The 20,427-nt window shown below is 37.6% G+C and overlaps 2 protein-coding genes and 1 long non-coding RNA gene across 4 annotated transcripts in view; 2 read left to right on the top strand and 1 right to left on the bottom strand.

Moving 5' to 3' along the window:
• The window catches only part of LOC135785307 (NXPE family member 3-like), a 114,518-nt gene extending 113,434 nt beyond the window's left edge, over positions 1 to 1,084 (top strand). Inside the window, exon 9 of the mRNA XM_073813195.1 lies at positions 489 to 1,084. Coding sequence (XP_073669296.1) covers positions 489 to 686 — 198 coding nt within the window. The 3' untranslated portion in view covers positions 687 to 1,084. The remainder of the gene's footprint in view (positions 1 to 488) is intronic.
• LOC135785310 (uncharacterized) overlaps positions 554 to 20,427 on the bottom strand; it is a 73,363-nt gene continuing 53,489 nt past the window's right edge. For both annotated transcript variants that reach the window (XR_012335764.1, XR_012335765.1), the window contains exon 4: positions 554 to 678. This is a non-coding gene — a long non-coding RNA (uncharacterized lncRNA). The remainder of the gene's footprint in view (positions 679 to 20,427) is intronic.
• The window catches only part of trpc1 (transient receptor potential cation channel, subfamily C, member 1), a 204,226-nt gene continuing 193,692 nt past the window's right edge, over positions 9,894 to 20,427 (top strand). The window contains exon 1 of the mRNA XM_073813194.1: positions 9,894 to 11,062. The gene's annotated coding sequence lies outside the window, so the exon portion shown is untranslated. The remainder of the gene's footprint in view (positions 11,063 to 20,427) is intronic.

Genomic DNA, 20,427 nt, shown 5'->3' with positions numbered 1-20,427 from the left:
AATGTCGTCTGTTGACTGCTGAATATAAAACTCCTTCAATATAGGAGTCGAGTCAGCAAAAAAAATAATAGAGTACTGGCACCTCTTTTGGCCGACTTAAAGCACTGGTCGCAGGGTCAACATAATGTTGCCCTGAGGACTTCAACCACTTGGCAAAAATCAGGAGAGCCAATAGAGAACACTGTGAATGTCTTTAAAAAACATATTGGTTTGACATGATTAAATTAAGGTTTTCTTAAAATGAAATAAAACTAGCTGGATCTATATAATTCAATTATTTATGGACACCATGAAATAAACGTTTATTAATATTAATACATTTTAAGAAAACTCAATCATTTGGAACCGGTGTCCAATCTTCTTTTTTCAGTGTAGGTTCATTAGTCGCAAATTCATGTTTTTTGGCCTTTCTTGCTGTCAAATGACCTAAACACTTTTCTTTGCTTCGTTCTAGCACTTTTTTGTAACTACAGTTTGTTTTGTTACAGAATGAATTAGGAAATGACTGGCACAGGATGCAGTTAAGCACCGTATTGAGAGAGATGTTCAGTGATGTTAAGGGAGTGGTCTACTTTGATGTCTGGCAGATGACTTCATGTCACTACACACCTGAAGACATTCATCCAGCCGGTGTAGTCGTCAGCAATGAGATTAACATGTTGCTCTCATATATCTGTCCTCCTTGACACGTGTAAATTAAAAGCAAATATTTGATTTATTCAAAAATCATTTACTCTCCTAACAACATCAAACTTTTAAACAGGGTGATCGGTGTCAATTATTCTTTGTTTAAAAAATCTATTCATGTCCTTCAAAAGCTACATTTCCCAGAAAACAAATTCATAACTCTAAATTAATCAATTATGTTGTGTTACAGTTGTCTTCATTGTGTTGATAATACAATAATGTTACAATCTTTGGCATTTGTGTTTTTGTTTGTATTGTGTTCTAATTGTCTGGGAAGGGATTGGTTGCCATTTTGTGATCCAAAGTGTTTGCACTTCGGATCACACTTTGTCTGTCTGTTTTGTGAGGTGGGCATTGTTATATGATCCCCTTTTTATTAAATAATAATTTGTAAATACTTTACTGTTGATGGGTGGATAATTTATGTATTTTCATGCAACAATGCTTATTGTAGCATTACATTAATTATTTTATTAGGCAATATTGGGCTATAAACAATCATTTGTTTAGTGCTCTTCAGCATGACTTTGTTCAATTTTAACTCCTGAACAAAATAACAGCCTTCTGCATGGCCAATGTTTACATATTTGGCATATTTAATTTAAACCCAATTGTTCTACACCTTTGTACACATGTTAATTAAAACAATTTTGAAAAGCGCTATATAAATAAAATTGAATTGAATTAATTATATATGTGAAGTAAGAGAACTTAAAATAAAAAAAATAGAGCTAAAAATAAGATAACCACGCCCCCATTTTCACTATTACATAAAGGAAATGAATGTGTATACATTGTATAAACACAGCATCAAGTTCATTAAGTAGAAGTTTAATTCACATCTTGTGGTTTCCCGATTAATTCCTTGTGGAGATTAATCTAAACCCTGTCTGGAAAACCTGCCCCTTGTGTTCAAAGCTATTGATAAGACACACAGATAGAGAGAGCGAGATATATATTTTATTTTAAGTTCACCTTTATTATTACAATTTTAATTAAGTGAAAACAACAATAAACAATTTACACTTTTTTTACACTTTCCTTTTAAAACATCAAACCAATTCATCTTCATATAATGTACACAAGAATTCATTTATCCCCTATATTTCCAAAAACATCAGCAAACTTCCACTTATTTGTAATATGCATGCTCCAGATGCATTCTGGCTCCTTCTTTAGAGGTGTGGGGAGGGGTGTAAAAGGGTTCCAAGATCAAGGGTTTGGAGACAAAGGAACAGGGCAAAACTTTAATCAGAAAGGAGGGATTTGGAAGAAGTGAAATAGATGAGCCTTCTTCCCCTAACCTCAGAAATGCTGGGTGTACAAACAAGGCATGTAACTCACTGACTCTCTTAAAGGGACACTTCACTGATTTGCATTAAGCTTTGTATAGTTAGAAGCCCAGTCATGTTTTGAATGGTCGTGCATCATTTTCTCAGTTGCCACTGAGACAGGAGAAATAAAGATTTCCGTGTTGCACTTCCTTCTTTCAATGATGTAAAAATCATCATTTTGCATCATTGAAAGAAGGAAGTCCAATATCTTTGTCGAGGGGGTGAGACTACAAACACCCCTTTTCTCGGTCAAATAGGCACCAAATTCTAAATGTATGTTACATTTCGACTACAAATATGACACACTTTCAATAAAGATTAATGTTTCTACGGGTGAAATGCTCCTTTAACTGAGGAAATGGCCAAGAGAAACGCTGTCTTTAATGTGAGAAGTTCCAATCCCAATTTGTCCAGTGGTTCAAAGGGGGAATTTGTCAGGGCCTTTAACACAACACTTAGATCCCATGAGGGGATCAATCGTGCTTGAGATGGGCACAATCTACGAGCCCTTTCAGAAAACGTTTGAACAGAGGATGAAAACCCACAGAGCAACCCCCATGGTCTGAATGGTAGTCAGAAATAGCTGCTACATACCCCCTCAGGGTTGACTCTGTCAGACCAGATTCCAACAAGGGATTGGAGAAATAACAATATTGAGATGATCTCACAAGAAACTGACACCCCCTGAGCATGTGCCCATAGCAGGAGATCTCAAGCTTTCCTGTGTAGGGATTATGAGCGTGTCCCTCCTTGATGGTTTATGTAAGAAACCACTGTGGTACTGTCTGACCGGATCATTACATGCTTCTCTTGAAACCGAGGTAGAAAATGTAGCCCCCATCCTTCTTTGGGATTAGGAAATAAGTGGAATAAAACCCCTGCCCTATCAATTTTCCCAAGGGCAGGCGTGTTATTGCTCCCTTTCTTTAAAGAACTGAGACCTCTGCTGCAAGAGACTTGCACTGTATTTTGTCTCCTAATACAGTTGGGACAATACCTTGAAAACTGGGTGGTCTGGATCTGTATCCGAACTCTAAGGTGTTTAGCACCCACGGACACTGGGTGCATTTGCGCCAGTGGAGAAGATGTTGACTGGTGAGCCGTAGGGCTGGTGGTACCCGTCACTGACCTTTTTTTTTTTTAACACTGATCGTGAGGGATCTGCCTGACGTTTCCCTCGAAAGGACTGTCGAATTGGTGCCCTTTGCGGAATAGCCTGGCGCTGACTTGTATAGGCCTGGTTGGACGAATATGACTGGGCCCAACCACTGCTGCCAGTTGAAGTGCGGGGTGCCCTAATAGCTGGTGTTTGATGCAGAGAGCGTGTCAGCTCCCTAGTATTACGGGACTGCTCCAGGGCCGCCTCTGAAGGGGCCCAAAAACCTCCCCAGGTATTATTGGAGCTGCAGATACAGCCATGCAGTCTTGGTCCAAAAGATTAGCCTGGGACATACAGCCCGTTTGGCATCTCTAAAAATAACTGCCCTGTCTGAAATGTCTAAAGGGGCAAGATCTGAGCCTTGAGAGGCCCCATTCCCTGATTCGGATTTTGAGATGTCCTCAGGTTCTGATGGCATAAAATCCTCATCCATCCCAAACTCTCCAGAAGCTGCAACAGACAGCTCATCTGGGTGGCGGAATGGATGTTTAAACATTGGTTCTCCAGGCAATGCATCCTCTTCTGAAAATTGCTGAGCCTGCATCAAATCATCAGAGTTTTTTGCATGCCTTGCATTTGCCTCTGAAGTTGATTGATGTCCTCATCTGCATGCTTGCGTTTGCTTGCATGTTTGCATTTCACTCCTTCCTCTCTGAGATTCTGAGCAGGCCCAAGTACCACCTGGCCTGCAGAAATATCTGAAGGTGATTCAGTAACACCAAAAGAATTAACAAACAAAAGAATCAATCCAAATGGCATTCATCTTCACATACAAAGAAACCTTTCTTGGATGATTGTATAATAATCACAAGTGTAAGTGCTTCAAAGTAATAGCTTTCACCTTAACAGGTGAATAGGCTTATGTGGCTAACTGCAAACAAACCAAAAGGCATTCCTTTAATTTATTGAATTACACTAAGTAAATACACAATTTTACATGACTCTAGTAATTAATTCTCCTTACTTACCTAAAGCTGATCAATGCATGCCAAGTGGTAGCATACACCCTCATGGGTGAAGAGGCTCATTAAACTAATCAACAGAAATGTGGCACAGCCAACACAGTAACATCCACCTTCACAGGTGAAGAGGCTTGTGTTGGACAAAAAGGTAGCTCCTCTAAAGAAGGAGCCAGAATGCATCTGGAGCATGCATATTACAAATAAGTGGAAGTTTGCTGATGTTTTTGGAAATATAGGGGATAAATTAATTGTTGTGTACATTATATGAAGATGAATTGGTTTGATGTTTTAAAAGGAAAGTGTAAAAAAAGTGTAAATTGTTTATTGTTGTTTTCACTTAATTAAAATTGTAATAATAAAGGTGAACTTAAAATAAAATATATATCTCGCTCTCTCTATCTGTGTGTCTTATCAATAGCTTTGAACACAAGGGGCAGGTTTTCCAGACAGGGTTTAGATTAATCTCCACAAGGAATTAATCGGGAAACCACAAGATGTGAATTAAACATTTATTTTTATTAACAAAAGAGTGAAAGTCACTCACCATCTTTAGGACACAAAAAAATAACTAATTTAAATCAAATGGGTGATGCAAAAATGAGTACACCCCAATGAATATGTTATCAAAAAAATTTAATAAAGTGTAATTAACAGGAATTCACTAGGAAAGGATGAATATAATGAATCATCACACAGGTGGCCACAGTATAACCAGTGGCGTGTTTACCCACCACGCAAACCACGCAATTGTGTAGGGCCTCGCGGGCTTGGGGGGCCCCCTACTGGCCACAAGGTGTGCGAAAGTATGTTACGTTTATTCAGACCCAAATCTTAGGCACGGATAAAGCACGCGCGAGCGAGAGATCTGCAAGTATGCACGCAGAATAATATATGCGCGCATTTTCGCGAGGGCACAGACTACTTCATGAGCGAACTCGACTACGGGACAGCGCACCTCTGCACAGCGCGCAAAAATGCAGCCACACAAGTGCTGGAATGAGCGCTCGCTCGACTCACTCTGTGCTCTCGTCGTAACTGCACAACATTCACTCGATGGTCAAGTTTACTTTAAAGACTTTGGGCTTCACACTTGTGATTGGTTGTTTGGTTTGATCAGTGACACGCATCTTTTGTTCCACACTCATACAGGTATAAACATGATATTAGACACCACGCAGGGGTTTAAATCATGTCTAAAATACATAAATCATATTCTGTATCTCATCATTGTCATTAAAATCTCATCTTTAGTGTATTTCTAGTCTATATGCTTGTTGTATCTCACAGTAAGTTTGTTTTTACAATATGAACATGAGAGTTATGTGATTCCCATCCATAAATTCAAGCAATAACCAACTTACAATATTGTTTGCTGGTGATTGTTAGTTCAATTTGTTAGATCAGTCTGAATAATAATCTAATGCTTCCTCTTTTTCCTCATTTGTTTTTTTTTAGTAAAATGTCAGATACTGAAGTTGCAGTATTAATTACATTGTTTTAAATACATCCTATAATACATTTGCAAGCAAAAGATATATCTGAGAGGGGCGCAAAACATTTTTTTAAACCAAGAATTTTTGTCATACCAAACTGTAACAATTTAGTGTTATTTTAAGCAGTGTAAAACAAAATAAACCCGGTTTATATATATCTCACTTAATTCTATATACTGAATATTATTGTTGTGCAATTCAATTGAAAAACCTTGGGCAATGCTGGGGCATGGGGGGCCTTGGTTCTTGGACTTTGCATAGGGCCCCCAAAATGGTAAACACGCCACTGAGTATAACTGGCAATTGAGGGTGGTATTTAAAAGAGAAAATCTACTCTCATGTAATGGTGACAGAATAGCACCACATAAAGAAATGTCTCAAGATATGAAAAATAAAATCATTTCTTTGCACAAAATGGTCAAGGTTTCAAGATAATTAGTTAAGCATTGCTAATAAGTTTCAATACTGTCACGAAAGGGATCCAAAAATTAAAAAAAGGTTGGATTTGTGAGCAGCTCTCTGCGATGTCCAGGACGTCCATTTAAAGTTAACACCTTGTCAAGAGTGTTCTCTGGGATGAGAGATGTTGAAAAAAATCATCATGCAAGTTGAGCACAGTTTGCTAAATCATTAGAAAGTCAACCTGGGTTGTTTCACTTGACATTATACGACGGACGTATAGTGCAAAGGAGAGGCATGCATGGCTGGCATTCATAGAAAAAGCCACTGGTAAAGCCAATGCACAAAAAGTATTTTGCTAGAGCTCTTATAGACTATTAGGTCTCTAGCTCTCTATACTTTGGAGTAATGAGACTTCCAAACTTTATGGTGTGGCAAAGGTGAGGAGTACAAAAAAAAATGCATGGTACCAAAAGTAAAGCATGGTGGTGGCAGTGTTCTTCTGTGGGCTTGCATGAGTGCTGCAGGTGTCGGAGAGTTGAATTTTATAAACGGCATCATGAATACACATATGCACTGTGAATAACTTAAAGAGAAGTTGCTACCATCACTCTGTGCCGTTGGTCACCGGGCAATCTTTTAACATGATTGTGACTCAAAACACACATCTAAGGTCACTAATTCATTTTAGAAGAAGCACAGGGTAAAAGTGACCCCAGGTTGAGGTATGGGGAGTTCTAAAAAGACAAGCAGAACGTCATTTTCCATCCAGGATCTGAAAGAGGTTATTGTTCAAGAATAGAGAATAAAAGATGAAACTGAACGTTTTTTAAAAAGTAATGGAGGCCATACAAAATATTAGATTGTTTTTTTTTGTAGGGTGTACTAATTTTTGCATCATCTCATTTGATTTAAATGTGTTATTTTTCGTATCCTTAAAGGAATAGTCTACTCATTTTCAATATTAAAATATGTTATTACCTTAACTAAGAACTGTTGAATCATCCATCATCTGTGTGTGTGCACGTAAGCGCTGGAGCGCGCTGCGACGCTACGATAGCATTTAGCTTAGCCCCATTCATTCAATGCTGCCATTTAGAGATAAAGTTAGAAGTGACCAAACACATCAACGTTTTTCCTATTTAAGACGAGTAGTTATACGAGCAAGTTTGGTGGTACAAAATAAAACGTAGCGCTTTTCTAAGCGGATTTAAAAGAGGAACTATATTTTATGGCGTAATAGCACTTTTGGGAGTACTTCGACTCGCCTGAAAAGTCCGCTCCCCTTCTCACTCTCATAATGGGAGAGGGAGGGTGTTACTGCGCCAAGTCGAAGTACTCCCAAAAGTGCTATTACGCCATAAAATATAGTTACTCTTTTAAATCCGCTTAGAAAAGCGCTATGTTTTATTTTGTACCACCAAACTTGCTCGTATAACTACTCGTCTTAAATAGGAAAAACGTTGATGTGTTTGGTCACTTCTAACTTTATCTCTAAATGGTACCATTGAATGAATGGGGCTAAGCTAAATGCTATCGTAGCGTCGCAGCGCGCTCCAGCGCTTACGTGCACACACACAGATGATAGAGGGATGATTCAACAGTTCTTAGTTAAGGTAATAACATATTTTAATATTGAAAATGAGTAGACTATTCCTTTAAGGTGGTAAGTGACTTTCACTCTTATGTTAAGAAACATAAATGTTTAATAAAACTGGCGTTTGAAAATACAGCATACCATTTCTTTCTGCTGAACTGTTTTGAGCTCTAAATTAAAAAAGTAGGCAGTTGCGGCATCTATTTCAGCAACATAAATTAAACAAAATCTTACTAGAGACCCTTTCATGTGTAGAAACAGAGGCAGCCTCAACCTCTATAGACCTTTCTCACAACTTCCGTATTTATGACCGGAAATACGCAATCTCGCGGAAATCTACTTCCTCCGCAGTCAAGGCAATGTAAAAAGCTGTATCTGTTCCATTAATTCCTGTTGATGGTGAAGTTAGACAGAAGTGGATTCAGGCTATCCGGCGAGATAAAGGACCTAACTTCACCATAAGAAAGGGGAGCACTTTTATGTATGCAGCAGACAGTTCACTAAAGACGACTACATTTTAGGGCTCACTGGTCGCCGCTTGCAATCAAATGCTGTCTCTACCAATTTTTATTGGAACTAGTTCACCCCGACACACAAACTTACGATCACAGACATTAGCAGACAAAAATGTTAACTGATTATGATAGTATCCGGCTAACGTTATTGTTGCTACACACAAGACGTTCACTTGGACAACCATAGGCAGTAAGTGAAGGTAATTGGTACCATAATGCTTTATTCAAAGCAGCCTATAATGTTTTAGTAAGGTAGTCTATATCAAGGGGAGCACTTTTATGTATGCAGCAGACAGTTCACTAAAGACGACTACATTTTAGGGCTCACTGGTCGCCGCTTGCAATCAAATGCTGTCTCTACCAATTTTTATTGGAACTAGTTCACCCCGACACACAAACTTACGACCACAGACATTAGCAGACAAAAATGTTAACTGATTATGATAGTATCCGGCTAACGTTATTGTTGCTACACACAAGACGTTCACTTGGACAACCATAGGCAGTAAGTGAAGGTAATTGGTACCATAATGCTTTATTCAAAGCAGCCTATAATGTTTTAGTAAGGTAGTCTATATCATCTACTATACATACATTATGTGTAAGTGGACACACTTATAATGTGTCGTTTTAGTTAACAGTTCAGTAACAGTTAGACTCGCTCTCTACTTACCTAGAAATTTATGGACAAATTCTTCATGGAAAACGTTTTCCTCCATTAGTCGTGTCACATCAGCAAATGTAATATTTGGCAAATCCGTTAACGAAGTTGTGTCGACTCTTTGATCCATTTTAAACCCCGGGTTTATGTTTTTCTAGTGTGTTGATGCTTGACAGGAACTCCGCTTTCACGACGATTACGTATTTCCGGTTACTGTGAGAAAGGTCTATTGCCACATCAGTGTTTTAATTGCCTTGCTCTTTGTGCAGGCAAGTGACATCACCTCACTCAGAGCACCTCAAGTTTTTCGGTAGGTCCGTAAACCATATACAACCACCTCCATGTTTCACGCAAAACTATAAATTCAATGTACGATCTGGCGAATCTAAAAACATAAAAATGTGTCTCCTAAAAGACATTACATGTTTCAGCGCTGGGCATTTACACCGCAGAGAGATCGCTCTAAAAGGACTTGCGATCTTTCCAAAGTGTTTTAACTTGCGCTAATTCATCAGAAATAGAAGGCAAGCACATGCGACATCACAATCAAAAGAGTGACTTGCACCATCTCGCCTTTAGTGACAATTCTAAGGTACAATTGTTAACAATGTAGCAATCAGTTTATTTATCTGAAACCAATCTGTAAAGTGAGGAAAGGCGTCTCCACTAGTGATGGGTCGTTCGCGAACGAACGGCTCTAAGAGCTGATTCTTTGTAGCGAACGAGCAGAGCCGAATCTTCAGACGCAGGCAGGGGAGCCGTCTCTTCTAAGGGAGCCGAGCCAGAAGAGCCGAATCTATGAAAAGAGCCGGACTGCCATCACTAAAATGTAGAGCCGGAGCTTGAGCCGAAAGAGCCGAATCAATGGAAAGAGCCGGACTGCCCATCACTAGTCTCCACAACTATACTCGTAAAAAGGTCAACTAAATCCTAACCATGCAAAGATAGTTTTGTGAAAAAGGCAAACATTCACAGATATACTCTTACCCAACACCAGTCTCATTCACAAACTCTGTTGTGTAGTCATAAAAAAGAAGAGGTCACACAGAGTAGCAAATGTCTTTACTTTTCACATTCTCAGCATGCAAATCAACATCATTCTTCCTTCTTGCCTCCCTACTTTCATATCTAAGACAATAGCTCCCTCTTGTGGACATTTATCAAATAGCAATGTAATAAGAGAACAAAACATCTCCCCAGACTTAATTTTGTTTTCTTCTGCAGTTACAGTGAACCATGCTTTATTCAATCGTTTTATTTTCAAAGGTTACCTTACAGGATTTATTTCCTTTAGATAAGAAAACACAGAACAATGTCTCTTGACAAAGCACATGAACATAACAGTTACATGAGCATTCTTTCAGTTCAAACCAACAGACTTTTTACCGGACTAAACGTTTGTTTTCTCATTTTTTTCTTTGGACCATTACTTTTCTTCTTTGCCTATAGTGACAGTGTAAATTACATAGTCTTTCAACCATATTGGCTTCTTTTTACAATGTCTGTCTAATTGGTTGTTACCACTGCAGGTGGTGCAGTAGGAGTTGATTGTTCAGAGTGTTTGGGAGCCTGAGTGAACTCTGTGTGCAGTGGTGCCATATGTGATACGTTCCAAGTTCGGGCATCACTCTGTTCAAAGCTGTCCACTTTCATCTAGCAATCTGAATTTTAATTTCCCTTTTTAAACATGCACAGGTTTTCTCACCTGTACAAAGTCACCCTCCTTGAGCCACGCAATATTTGCTTTTTTTGCTCTGAAATTCCTGTAGCGTGACACGTGGCTCTGTAAATGTTCAGAAAATCCACAATGAACGATGTCCATGAGGCCCTCTCTCTTTGTAGTAAGAATAGCCTCCTTCAGTTCCAACGCTCCACAGCTCAATTTTCTACATAGAGGTACGGATGTGATTTACATCTATCTCTTGTAGAAACTGTTTGACAGGAACTGAGGTCTATTGTCACACTCCAGTGAATTCCATGTTTGGCTGAACACCTCAGAAAAAATATATAAATGCAGTCACATGAGGTGCAAAAGCAAATTCTGGACATTTCGAGTGGTAGTCAATCAATGACTACTAAAAGTTACTTTTTTACAGTGGGAGAGGTGGAGGATTCAATCAATGACACTCGAAATGTCGAAATGTGGTGTTTCCTGTTGTTGATTCAATGTGATAGCATATCTACTTGCAGGACCTATGTAGAAAATGACCAGTTTCCATTGAAAAGGCCACGGAAATACTGAATACTGAATTGGGGTAAGTGGTGCATGTGTGGTTCTAGCAGTTTTATCATTAAGTTGGCAGGTGACGCAAGTTGCAATTGTGGAATGTGCATGCAAATCTAGTGTAACTCTCTAAGCCTTTGCTTGGTTATCACGATGCCTTTATTCTATAAGGTTCCAAATGTGGGAGAGTGTACAGTAGATTCCAAACAGTACAGAAGTTGTTGTTTGTAATAGTGTTTTGTTTATTTGTTGATGTGGACTGCTCAAAAAATTTATTTAGTATTAAATAAAGTGATTTTATTATTCACTATACTTCTTTCTCATGCCTGTCTCCAGCCCAAGTAAAGGGACACTTCACCCGTTTGCATAAAGCTTTATAAAGTTAGAACCAGAGTTTCTGTGCACGTTTGAAATCGGCTGGTTTGTATCTTTTGGTTTCTTAGCACAAACAAGAAACGATAACGCTTTAAATACCCAGAAACCTAAAGCAAAGCACAAAGTGCAGCAGTAAGTAAACGCATGATTTTAAACGGTATGGATCGATCCTGCGTATGTAATGATTGAGCTGTGTTTTGTCTGAAGTTTAGAGCTGCCTCTACAAATTATAATGTGGTTATAATGTAACGCTATAGCCTATAATGTAAGTGAGCATCTTTTTTATGCATTTAGACCTAGGTGTATGTCTGTGTGTAGCAGAGGTGGAAAGAGTAATAAATTATTGTACTCAAGTAAAAGTAAAGTTACTTTAATAATATTTTACTTAAGTAAAAGTAAAGTTACTTGTCTAAAAATCTACTTAAGTAAAAGTAAAAAGTAAGTAATTTTAACTTTACTCAGAGTAAAAGTTACTTTTTTACAGCGGGAGAGGTGGAGGATTCTAGTAGTTCAAAAACTACCAAGGAATATAAATCTCAAACTAGTTGTTTTTAATTGTAGGAACATCTTAACAATTAAAGTGCAATAACAAAAAGTTAATAAAATAAAAAGCTTTTTTAAACTAAGAAACATTTATGGAATTGTTTAATCATTTTTACATGTGAGTTATGCACTTTTGAAAATGGTCAGCAGCTAGTAAATACAAGGTTGTAATTGATGTATTGCTGGTAACATACATTATTTTATTAAACTATATATAGTTTAAATGAGCACATAATGAGATGAGTGCCATGTCTATATACTTTTGACACGTTTATTGTCTTCTAGCTTCCCTGACCTGGGGTACCTGATGTCATACCTCTATATACAGGGTGCGATTTGTGAAAAAAACAGAGGGGGGGATGTTTTCATAGGCGTCGATTTCGGCGACGGTGGGTACACACCATATTTCGTCATGAGTCATTTTGTACCCACCACTAGTTTTAACTTTTTTGACTGTTTTCAGTGGTTATGAAGAGCAATATGAGAGAGAAATTTGGTAATCATTGTCCGACCCAGGGCCGGCCCTGGGCATAGGCGGAATAGGCAAATGCTAAGGGCGCTGCCGACCCCTTGGGGCGTCCGTGCGCCCAAATTATTATTTTTTTAATATATGCATATAAACATTTAACTATAAATATTTAATTTTGCACAAGAAAACAGCAGTTACTAATGAATTATTAGTAGCATATAATCTCGGAAGATCGTGCTTGTTATAGCTCTGTGGCTATACTGCACTGAAGCGGCAGTTTAAAATATAAACCCAGAATTCAGCAAACGTCAAGGACAAGAAAACGGAAACAACAATCAGACAGAGACGCGGAATTTACATAATGTTACACAGACCATGTTTAAATTTCAATGTTTCTAGACAGAAATAGCAACTTGTTCACTTTGTTTGGTATTAATAAGCTGCGCATTGGAGTGCTGGCCGCGGTGCTGAAGACGCGCTCAGACAGAGTACTGGTGGCAGCACAGATATTTACGTGCAACCTATTGGAGACTATTATTCGTTATTATATCATTATTATTCGTTATTTTACTTTATTACTTCCACTTAAGAAGAGTTTTGCACTTTTATTTCAACATTTCTCTTTATATAAATACTATTTTGTACTTAGATCTATAATTTCATTATTTTACTAACCAAACTCATCTGCGCTTTCCGATAGGTTGCACGTAAGGTAGCTTACTTCCCCTTGAGAAGGGTTGTGTGTTTTAAACTTTTAAAAACATATATCTCTTTACAAAAAACTTTTTTCTTCTATTTAAAAGCTATAATTTCGTTATTTTACTAACCCAACTAATGACTCCTCCGCTTTCCAATAGATTGCACGTAAATATCTGTGCATATGTGCCATCACGCGCCTTCAGCACCGCCACTGTGCAGCTTATTAATACCAGACAAAGTTGGTATTTCTGTGCAGAAACATTGAAATTTAAACATGGTCCGTGTAACGTAATTTAAATCCTGCGTCTCTGTCTGATTGTTGTTTCCGTTTTCTTGTTCTTGACGTTCGCTGAATTCTGGGTTTATATTTTAAACTGCCTTTTCAGTGACAATGTCAAGACCAAATGCCTGAGTGACAGGGTATTGTGTGTATGTGTGCGTGTGCGTGCGTGCATGCGTGTGTTTCCAAAATATTTTCAAAATTAAGAAAAACTGTGCATTTTTTTCTGTGTAAGTTTATGAACAAAATGATTCTAAAGGGCACCAGGTGAAATCTTGCCTAGGGCAGCAAATTGGCCAGGGCCGGCCCTGGTCCGACCTAACAAAGATCCACTATAATATTATTATTATTTTTTTTATATATTTCTAATTAAAATATTTCTAATATTCAGAAATGCGCTCTCCACTCACAAGCTCTGATCGGAACAAACCCGAACCTCACTGTCTGCAGAACTTGCGCAGAAACATCAAAATATAACCAGCTTTTAAAATGGTTTAAAACTAAACATTTAGACTAACTCGTCATCATAAACAGATAATCAGATTGTTATGTTTATTCCGCTTTATTAATATGCGGCTGAATATGCTGCCTTCCATCGTTTCGACACACAGCTCCATAACCATCTCGCAAGTGTTAATAGGCATTACTCGTGAGGTGTAACCATAGACAGTAAAAGAAATGGACACAGCGACCCCGTTGGATTCAACGGAGACAAGTGAAGCCAATTAGAAGCTCACACTTCCGGGGGGTCGAGCGTACTGCGCAGACTCAAACTGAGCTTGGTGACGTGAGCAACCTGCCGGACAATTGTAAGTCTTCTAATAGCGGTGCCAAGGAAATCTGAATCACCCACCGAATCTTGCAGAAACGGCGAGCGTGAACAGGAGTACATTTTGTATTAAGTATATTTAGTATTCTGATTAATTAATTTGTCATTTTGCATAGTATTTATTTATTTTAAAGTTTAACGCCAGTACGCCATATTCTACATGCGCTTCTCCTCCTGTCCATATGGTAATTTCTCTACTGTGCGACAGAGAGTCGCGTGGTTATGACGCAATCGTTAGCATAGTTTTACTAAAACTGCTTCTACTGGGCCATAACGTAAGATACAAGGTAATGGAGCCTTTTATACATTTTCGTGTTTCTTTAGAAATAATTGATGCACAAATTGAGTCTTTAAACGCCTCAGATGTAAAGTTATTCACTGTCAAAGTGACGCCAAAATGAATGGGAGTCAATGGAATGCTAAGAGCAGGTGGGGGTCCGCTAGCTAATAGCGGTGCCCAGGGCTGCTTCAATAAAATATGAAACCCTGCCCCCCTGGGTGTAACCGGGTCTGTAACCAATCAGATAGCGCCGTGGGCGGGACATTGAGCAGTCTGCAGTAGTGATGGGCGATTTCGAAGCACTGCTTCATGAGGCTTCGAAACAATTACGAATCTTTTGTTCCGAATCATTGGTTCGGAGCTTGTTTCAAACTGGCCAAAGTCACGTGATTTTAGCAAACGAGGCTTCATTACGTCATAACTGTTTCGAAACGTTTCGAAAATCCAAGGATTCACCACTAGGGGGATCTGATCACAAATGACCCGTATAGGTGTACTTGGGTCAGTTTTATTATAAAAGTTCATAAAACTTTTCATCCTTCTGACTAATTACACTATCAATTTGTCTACTTTTTGTTTATAGACAGATTTAATGAAAAAATTTGCAGAATTAAAAAGAGAGTTCGTTTTAATGATGTGTTTGCCATAAATAAAACTAAAAACACAGAATACACTTTTAATTATGTCTTAATAAAATAAAATACTTTATTTTTCTTAAAAACATATTTTTAGAACAATTTTGCTATTATTTTGTAAAAAGTGTAAAATGTTTGGAAAGATTTTGTTGCGTTTACACTATTTTGACCAGCAGATGTCGCCAGCGTATTTGGTGTTTCGAACGCTTTGAAAAACTAAATCAATTTGCGAAGCAATTGGTTCAATTGATTCGAAGCTTCGAAAAGCTTTGTTTCTCCCATCACTAGCTGCTGCATTGGTATTTGGGTAGTTCCCAAGTTAGTGGGAGCCTGGAGCTCGTTGTGTAGACGTGATTCCGGAAACGGGCGGGCCAAAATCCGGAAAAGAATGCATCTGGACAGGAAGGCCTGAAGGCTGCCTTATATACGCCCATAATGATGATGATTGACAGGCCTGAATGTTTAGGCTCCTCCCGAACCTACGTTTAGAACTGCATTTAAGGGTGTTTTCACACCTGGTTCGTTTGAGCCCTCCAAACGCTCTCAGAGCAGTTCAGGGTGTATATGTGAACAAACCAAGTGATCTCAGACCCCCCTAAAAGGACCCAGAAGTGAACTGAACTCAGACCACGTCAGGAGGTGGTCTTTGTACGGTTCGCTTTTGGGTTCTTTTGTGGTTCGATTTCTTTTTGATATGTGAAATCAATGAGGTCCCGGTCCGCTTTGCGTGTCGTTTGGACATCGTATCAAAATCAACTGCTGCACAGAAAGCTGGTATCTGAGTTCTTATGAAGTTGTGATGTGAACAAGAAAAGGTCTGAGATCACTTCAGTTCTGAAGGGGACCAAAAAAAGAACTGGGTCCTCTTTTGAGTCCACTATATTGTGAACACCAAAAGGACTGAGGTCACATTCAGCTAGTTCCTTTTCTGGTTCACTTTAAGGAACTGGGTTTGGTTCTTTTAAAATGAACTATATGTGAAAACACCCAAAAAGAAACAAATTAGATCGCGTTTGATAAGAATACTGTGATATATCTTAGAACAGCTTATTTAAAATTTCCTGTTCCTCCTAAAGCTAAAGAAATACACTTAAATGAGATATATCCTTCTTATTAAGTCCTAAATCCGAAATTTAATATAGAAATTGTCCCCTGTTCATTTTGTAAAACCATTCTGAAGACACAGATCATATCTCTTATGCAATTCCTCCAAACTCTTCTGGATATCAATTCAGGACTGGTTGATAGAAAAAGAGGTTGTTTCTGATCGTTTTGTTTTTTTCTTTACATCATTTTATTTGGAGTACCCTGAGACTGCTGTGTTAATTATTTTTTGCTTAATAACATTGTAGTATTAGCAAAATATTTCATTCATAAATGTAGATGTTTTAACCCCCCCCCCAACACCACCCATTAATTATTATATTAAAAAATGACTTGAAATGTTTTTCCAAAGCCCTTAATAAGATGAGAGAGAGGTCAGAGTGCTATAAAGCTGCTTTATCTTATGACATCATTTGATTTATTGTGATACTGCCCCTAATATTTAATTTTATTTAATTTATTTTCCCTTTCTTTAAATCTCTATTTAGGTTCATGTAAAGTTCAGATTTCTATCTATTTGTTTTCATATTTTTTTCTAAATAATTTATTAATTATACTATACTGTGTTGAGTGTGTACATTTTATCTACACTGTAAATGTATATTTGCCTTTGTTGTTTATATATCTTTGTATTCAATAAAAAAATCTTTAAATTGTTATATATAAATGATCAGTGGTACAGAAACATATATTAATTTTACAGCACTTTTAAGAATTTCTTTATTTTAATGTAGTAAGTAACTCTAACTTAAGTATGTATTTAACTTTATTTTATTAAATATTTGGGGGTTTTAATGCACTTGATAATTTGCTAACAAGAATAAACTTTATAAAGAGAGTAAGGAAAGAGGATATCATTACCTCGTCTCCTCTGCTCCGTCCCGCTTGCATCCTAGGAGGGATGGGCTAAGACGCGAGGAAATGAAGCAAGTAAAGGAAACGAGGATGCACAAATAAGAATTGAGAAGCAACCCCTCTTTGACCGCTCTCTGACGCATGGTAGGCTATTTACATCAGTGTCCGAAATCGCTAACCCATTTCCATTTACTTCTACCCCATATAGTGGACTCAATTGTCATTTTTCTATATAGAATGAGTGAACGAGGGAGCGGTTTCGGACACAGCTCTCGTTTCCTTTGCTCGCTTTTTAGCTCCACCCACCTACGATGCAAGCGAGGAAAGATGCGAGGACGGCGGAGATAAAGGCCGTTTCTCAAACGGGAGGCTGCATCCTCCAGAGTTCGCATATGTAGCCTGCATAGGTCATAAAGACTGTCTAGTTTCAGTATATTAACCATTTTAAATGTGACTATTATTCTTAGTTAATTGTAAATTGTTGTAATATGCTACTTTCGAATGCATAGTTAACTGAAATAAATCAGGCTTGAGGCCGTAAGTACCCTGCTTATGCGACATCCGGAGGATGCAGCCTTCCGTTTGAGAAACGGCCGATGATGGCGGAGCTTGATCGGCTTTCGGCTTATAGGAGGACGTATAGCGAGGATACGAATTGAGAAGCACCCTCAATTACGCCCTAGGAAGTTAGAAACTGTTAGGGACACTCAAACTGGAACACATTCGTAGATCACGTCTCTGTTTATGGTAGGCTATGTATTATATATTATGTTGTATAACATATCCAGCGTGTATAGCGGCAATAAAAGCCTAGTAAAACTATTAAGATATTCATAATATGATAACATTAATAATACTTTAAGATGTGGAATATTTATAGCAATGCTGACATCGCGGGCACGCGCGTCGAATTTCTGGGTCGAAGAATCTGTTTTCAGCCACGCAGCCTTTTGAATGTGTGTCATGCAATATCCACTTCTCGTCGCAAGGTTGTAGTATGTTTTTACTAAATACGACAATAAATAGGTCAAGTCCGACCACCGGAAGCGTTTGATATTTTTAACTTTCAACTCGGAGGTGTTTTTAATTCACAGCAGCTGTTTAAACATTTGTGTCGCTTTCAACCGGGCGGTGTGCATCCACTAAGCTCTGGTCTCTAATGAAAGGTAGATGGACCAAAATAAATATCTTTTATCTTGGTCCTGAAACATTGTTCTCTTAAGTCTATGGTGGAGAAGGTATTTAAATAAACCGCGGAAATTTGGTAGTCACCTATCTATTAATAGACTACAGTGAACGTTCTGTTAGAACGTCCACTTGCAGGAATCGTTCTAAAAATCATGGTTACCATGGGTCTGATGCACATTCCAGCTAAAGTTTGATGCCCATTCCAAGTAAAACAGTAAAAGTTTATAACTTATTTTGAAAGTACTAACAAAATTCTACCTTCTGTTAAAATTTCATGCAAATATCTGATAAAATGAGAAAGTTACAAGCAAAACATGTGAATATGCAGCATTTCGGTCACACACATTCCATAGACATCCATATATAACTTTTTCCTCTGATTTCTAATATTAAAAATAGCATAACTTTCTCAATACTCAACAGATTTTTACAATCCTGGTATCTTTGTAAATGGGAACGTCTGCTCTGACTAGTCATGTGATACGTTTTGAGTATTGGGGTTTTTGAAAATTTTGTCATCATACCTAATATTTAAACAACGTGTTTGTATGTAACAAACAAACAAACGTTATTGTGTATAACATGTTAAGTATTTGCTATGTTTGTACGCCCGAGAACAGCTTTACAATTGAATGCATACTTTTTAATCATATAATATTTTGCTGTTAAAGTTTGATGAAGTTTGTGAATTTAAATGCGTATGAGGGCAAATGGTCAGAACAGAGATAAGTTGGTTCGATATTTGACGTTTGACATTTAGCCTAGCTAGGAAATGTACAAAATGTCGTCTGCAAATTACAAACCAAAATTATTTCCAAATGCTTCACTCTTCAATAGGGGTGTGGAGCAGAGTCAGTGTTTGTATCTGGGTCATTCCTGGGATTCGGTAATATTTCAGTCCCCCAGATTAGTGAAAGTGGTGGTTCACAAAAATTAAATGTTAAAAGCTTTTCACGATACTTTGGTACGTCCTTTATAATGAATACAAATATTTATTGCATTTAAATAATTTTTATCATTTAAAAAATCTTATTTCTGTCTTACAGCAAGCATTTTGTCATGTCCCTAAGGTTCTTCGCTGAATTTGTACTTGGATAATAATTAATAAAATGTGCACAGTGTCTATAATTTTGGGCAATAATGCAAGTATTTATTTGTGTTCTATTCCTTTGAAAAGAAAAAAAGCAAGATACTTAATAAAAAAACAACGTATGAAGTTACGTCCCTCAGTCTGAACTCAACCCCGTCACGCCAAAAATTATCCGGCCATAATAATTTAGACTCCACCAATATGTGACATCATTCACAGGAAGTTACATCTTTCAGCTCTCTTTAACAGCAAGGTGCAGAAAATGGTGAGTGATATCACACTTTTTATTCATTTTTTGAGGTGTATTATAGTCAGGGAGGGTACAGTCAAGCTTAACAACTCAACCCCATCACATACAATTAATATGGAAAATTATGACTTTTCAAAATATACTTATTTCATTGGCTGCCATGTGGCCCACTCTTCTACACCACATTAAGAGCAGTTGCCATTTTGAGCAAAAAAACTCAACCCCATCACACTTAACCCCGTCACATATGTCACTGTTTTCAGGTCACATTCAGCTAGTTCCTTTTCTGGTTCACTTTAAGTGAACTGGGTTTGGTTCTTTTAAAATGAACTATATGTGAAAACACCCAAAAAGAAACAAATTAGATCGCGTTTGATAAGAATACTGTGATATATCTTAGAACAGCTTATTTAAAATTTCCTGTTCCTCCTAAAGCTAAAGAAATACACTTAAATGAGATATATCCTTCTTATTAAGTCCTAAATCCGAAATTTAATATAGAAATTGTCCCCTGTTCATTTTGTAAAACCATTCTGAAGACACAGATCATATATCTTATGCAATTCCTCCAAACTCTTCTGGATATCAATTCAGGACTGGTTGATAGAAAAAGAGGTTGTTTCTGATCGTTTTGTTTTTTTCTTTACATCATTTTATTTGGAGTACCCTGAGACTGCTGTGTTAATTATTTTTTGCTTAATAACATTGTAGTATTAGCAAAATATTTCATTCATAAATGTAGATGTTTTAACCCCCCCCCCAACACCACCCATTAATTATTATATTAAAAAATGACTTG

Source organism: Paramisgurnus dabryanus, chromosome 22 (genome assembly GCF_030506205.2).
Source record: "Paramisgurnus dabryanus chromosome 22, PD_genome_1.1, whole genome shotgun sequence".
NCBI classification, from domain to species: Eukaryota; Metazoa; Chordata; class Actinopteri; order Cypriniformes; family Cobitidae; genus Paramisgurnus; species Paramisgurnus dabryanus.
Note: the sequence above shows the minus strand (reverse complement) of the source record. Positions and strands in the feature narration are given on the sequence as shown.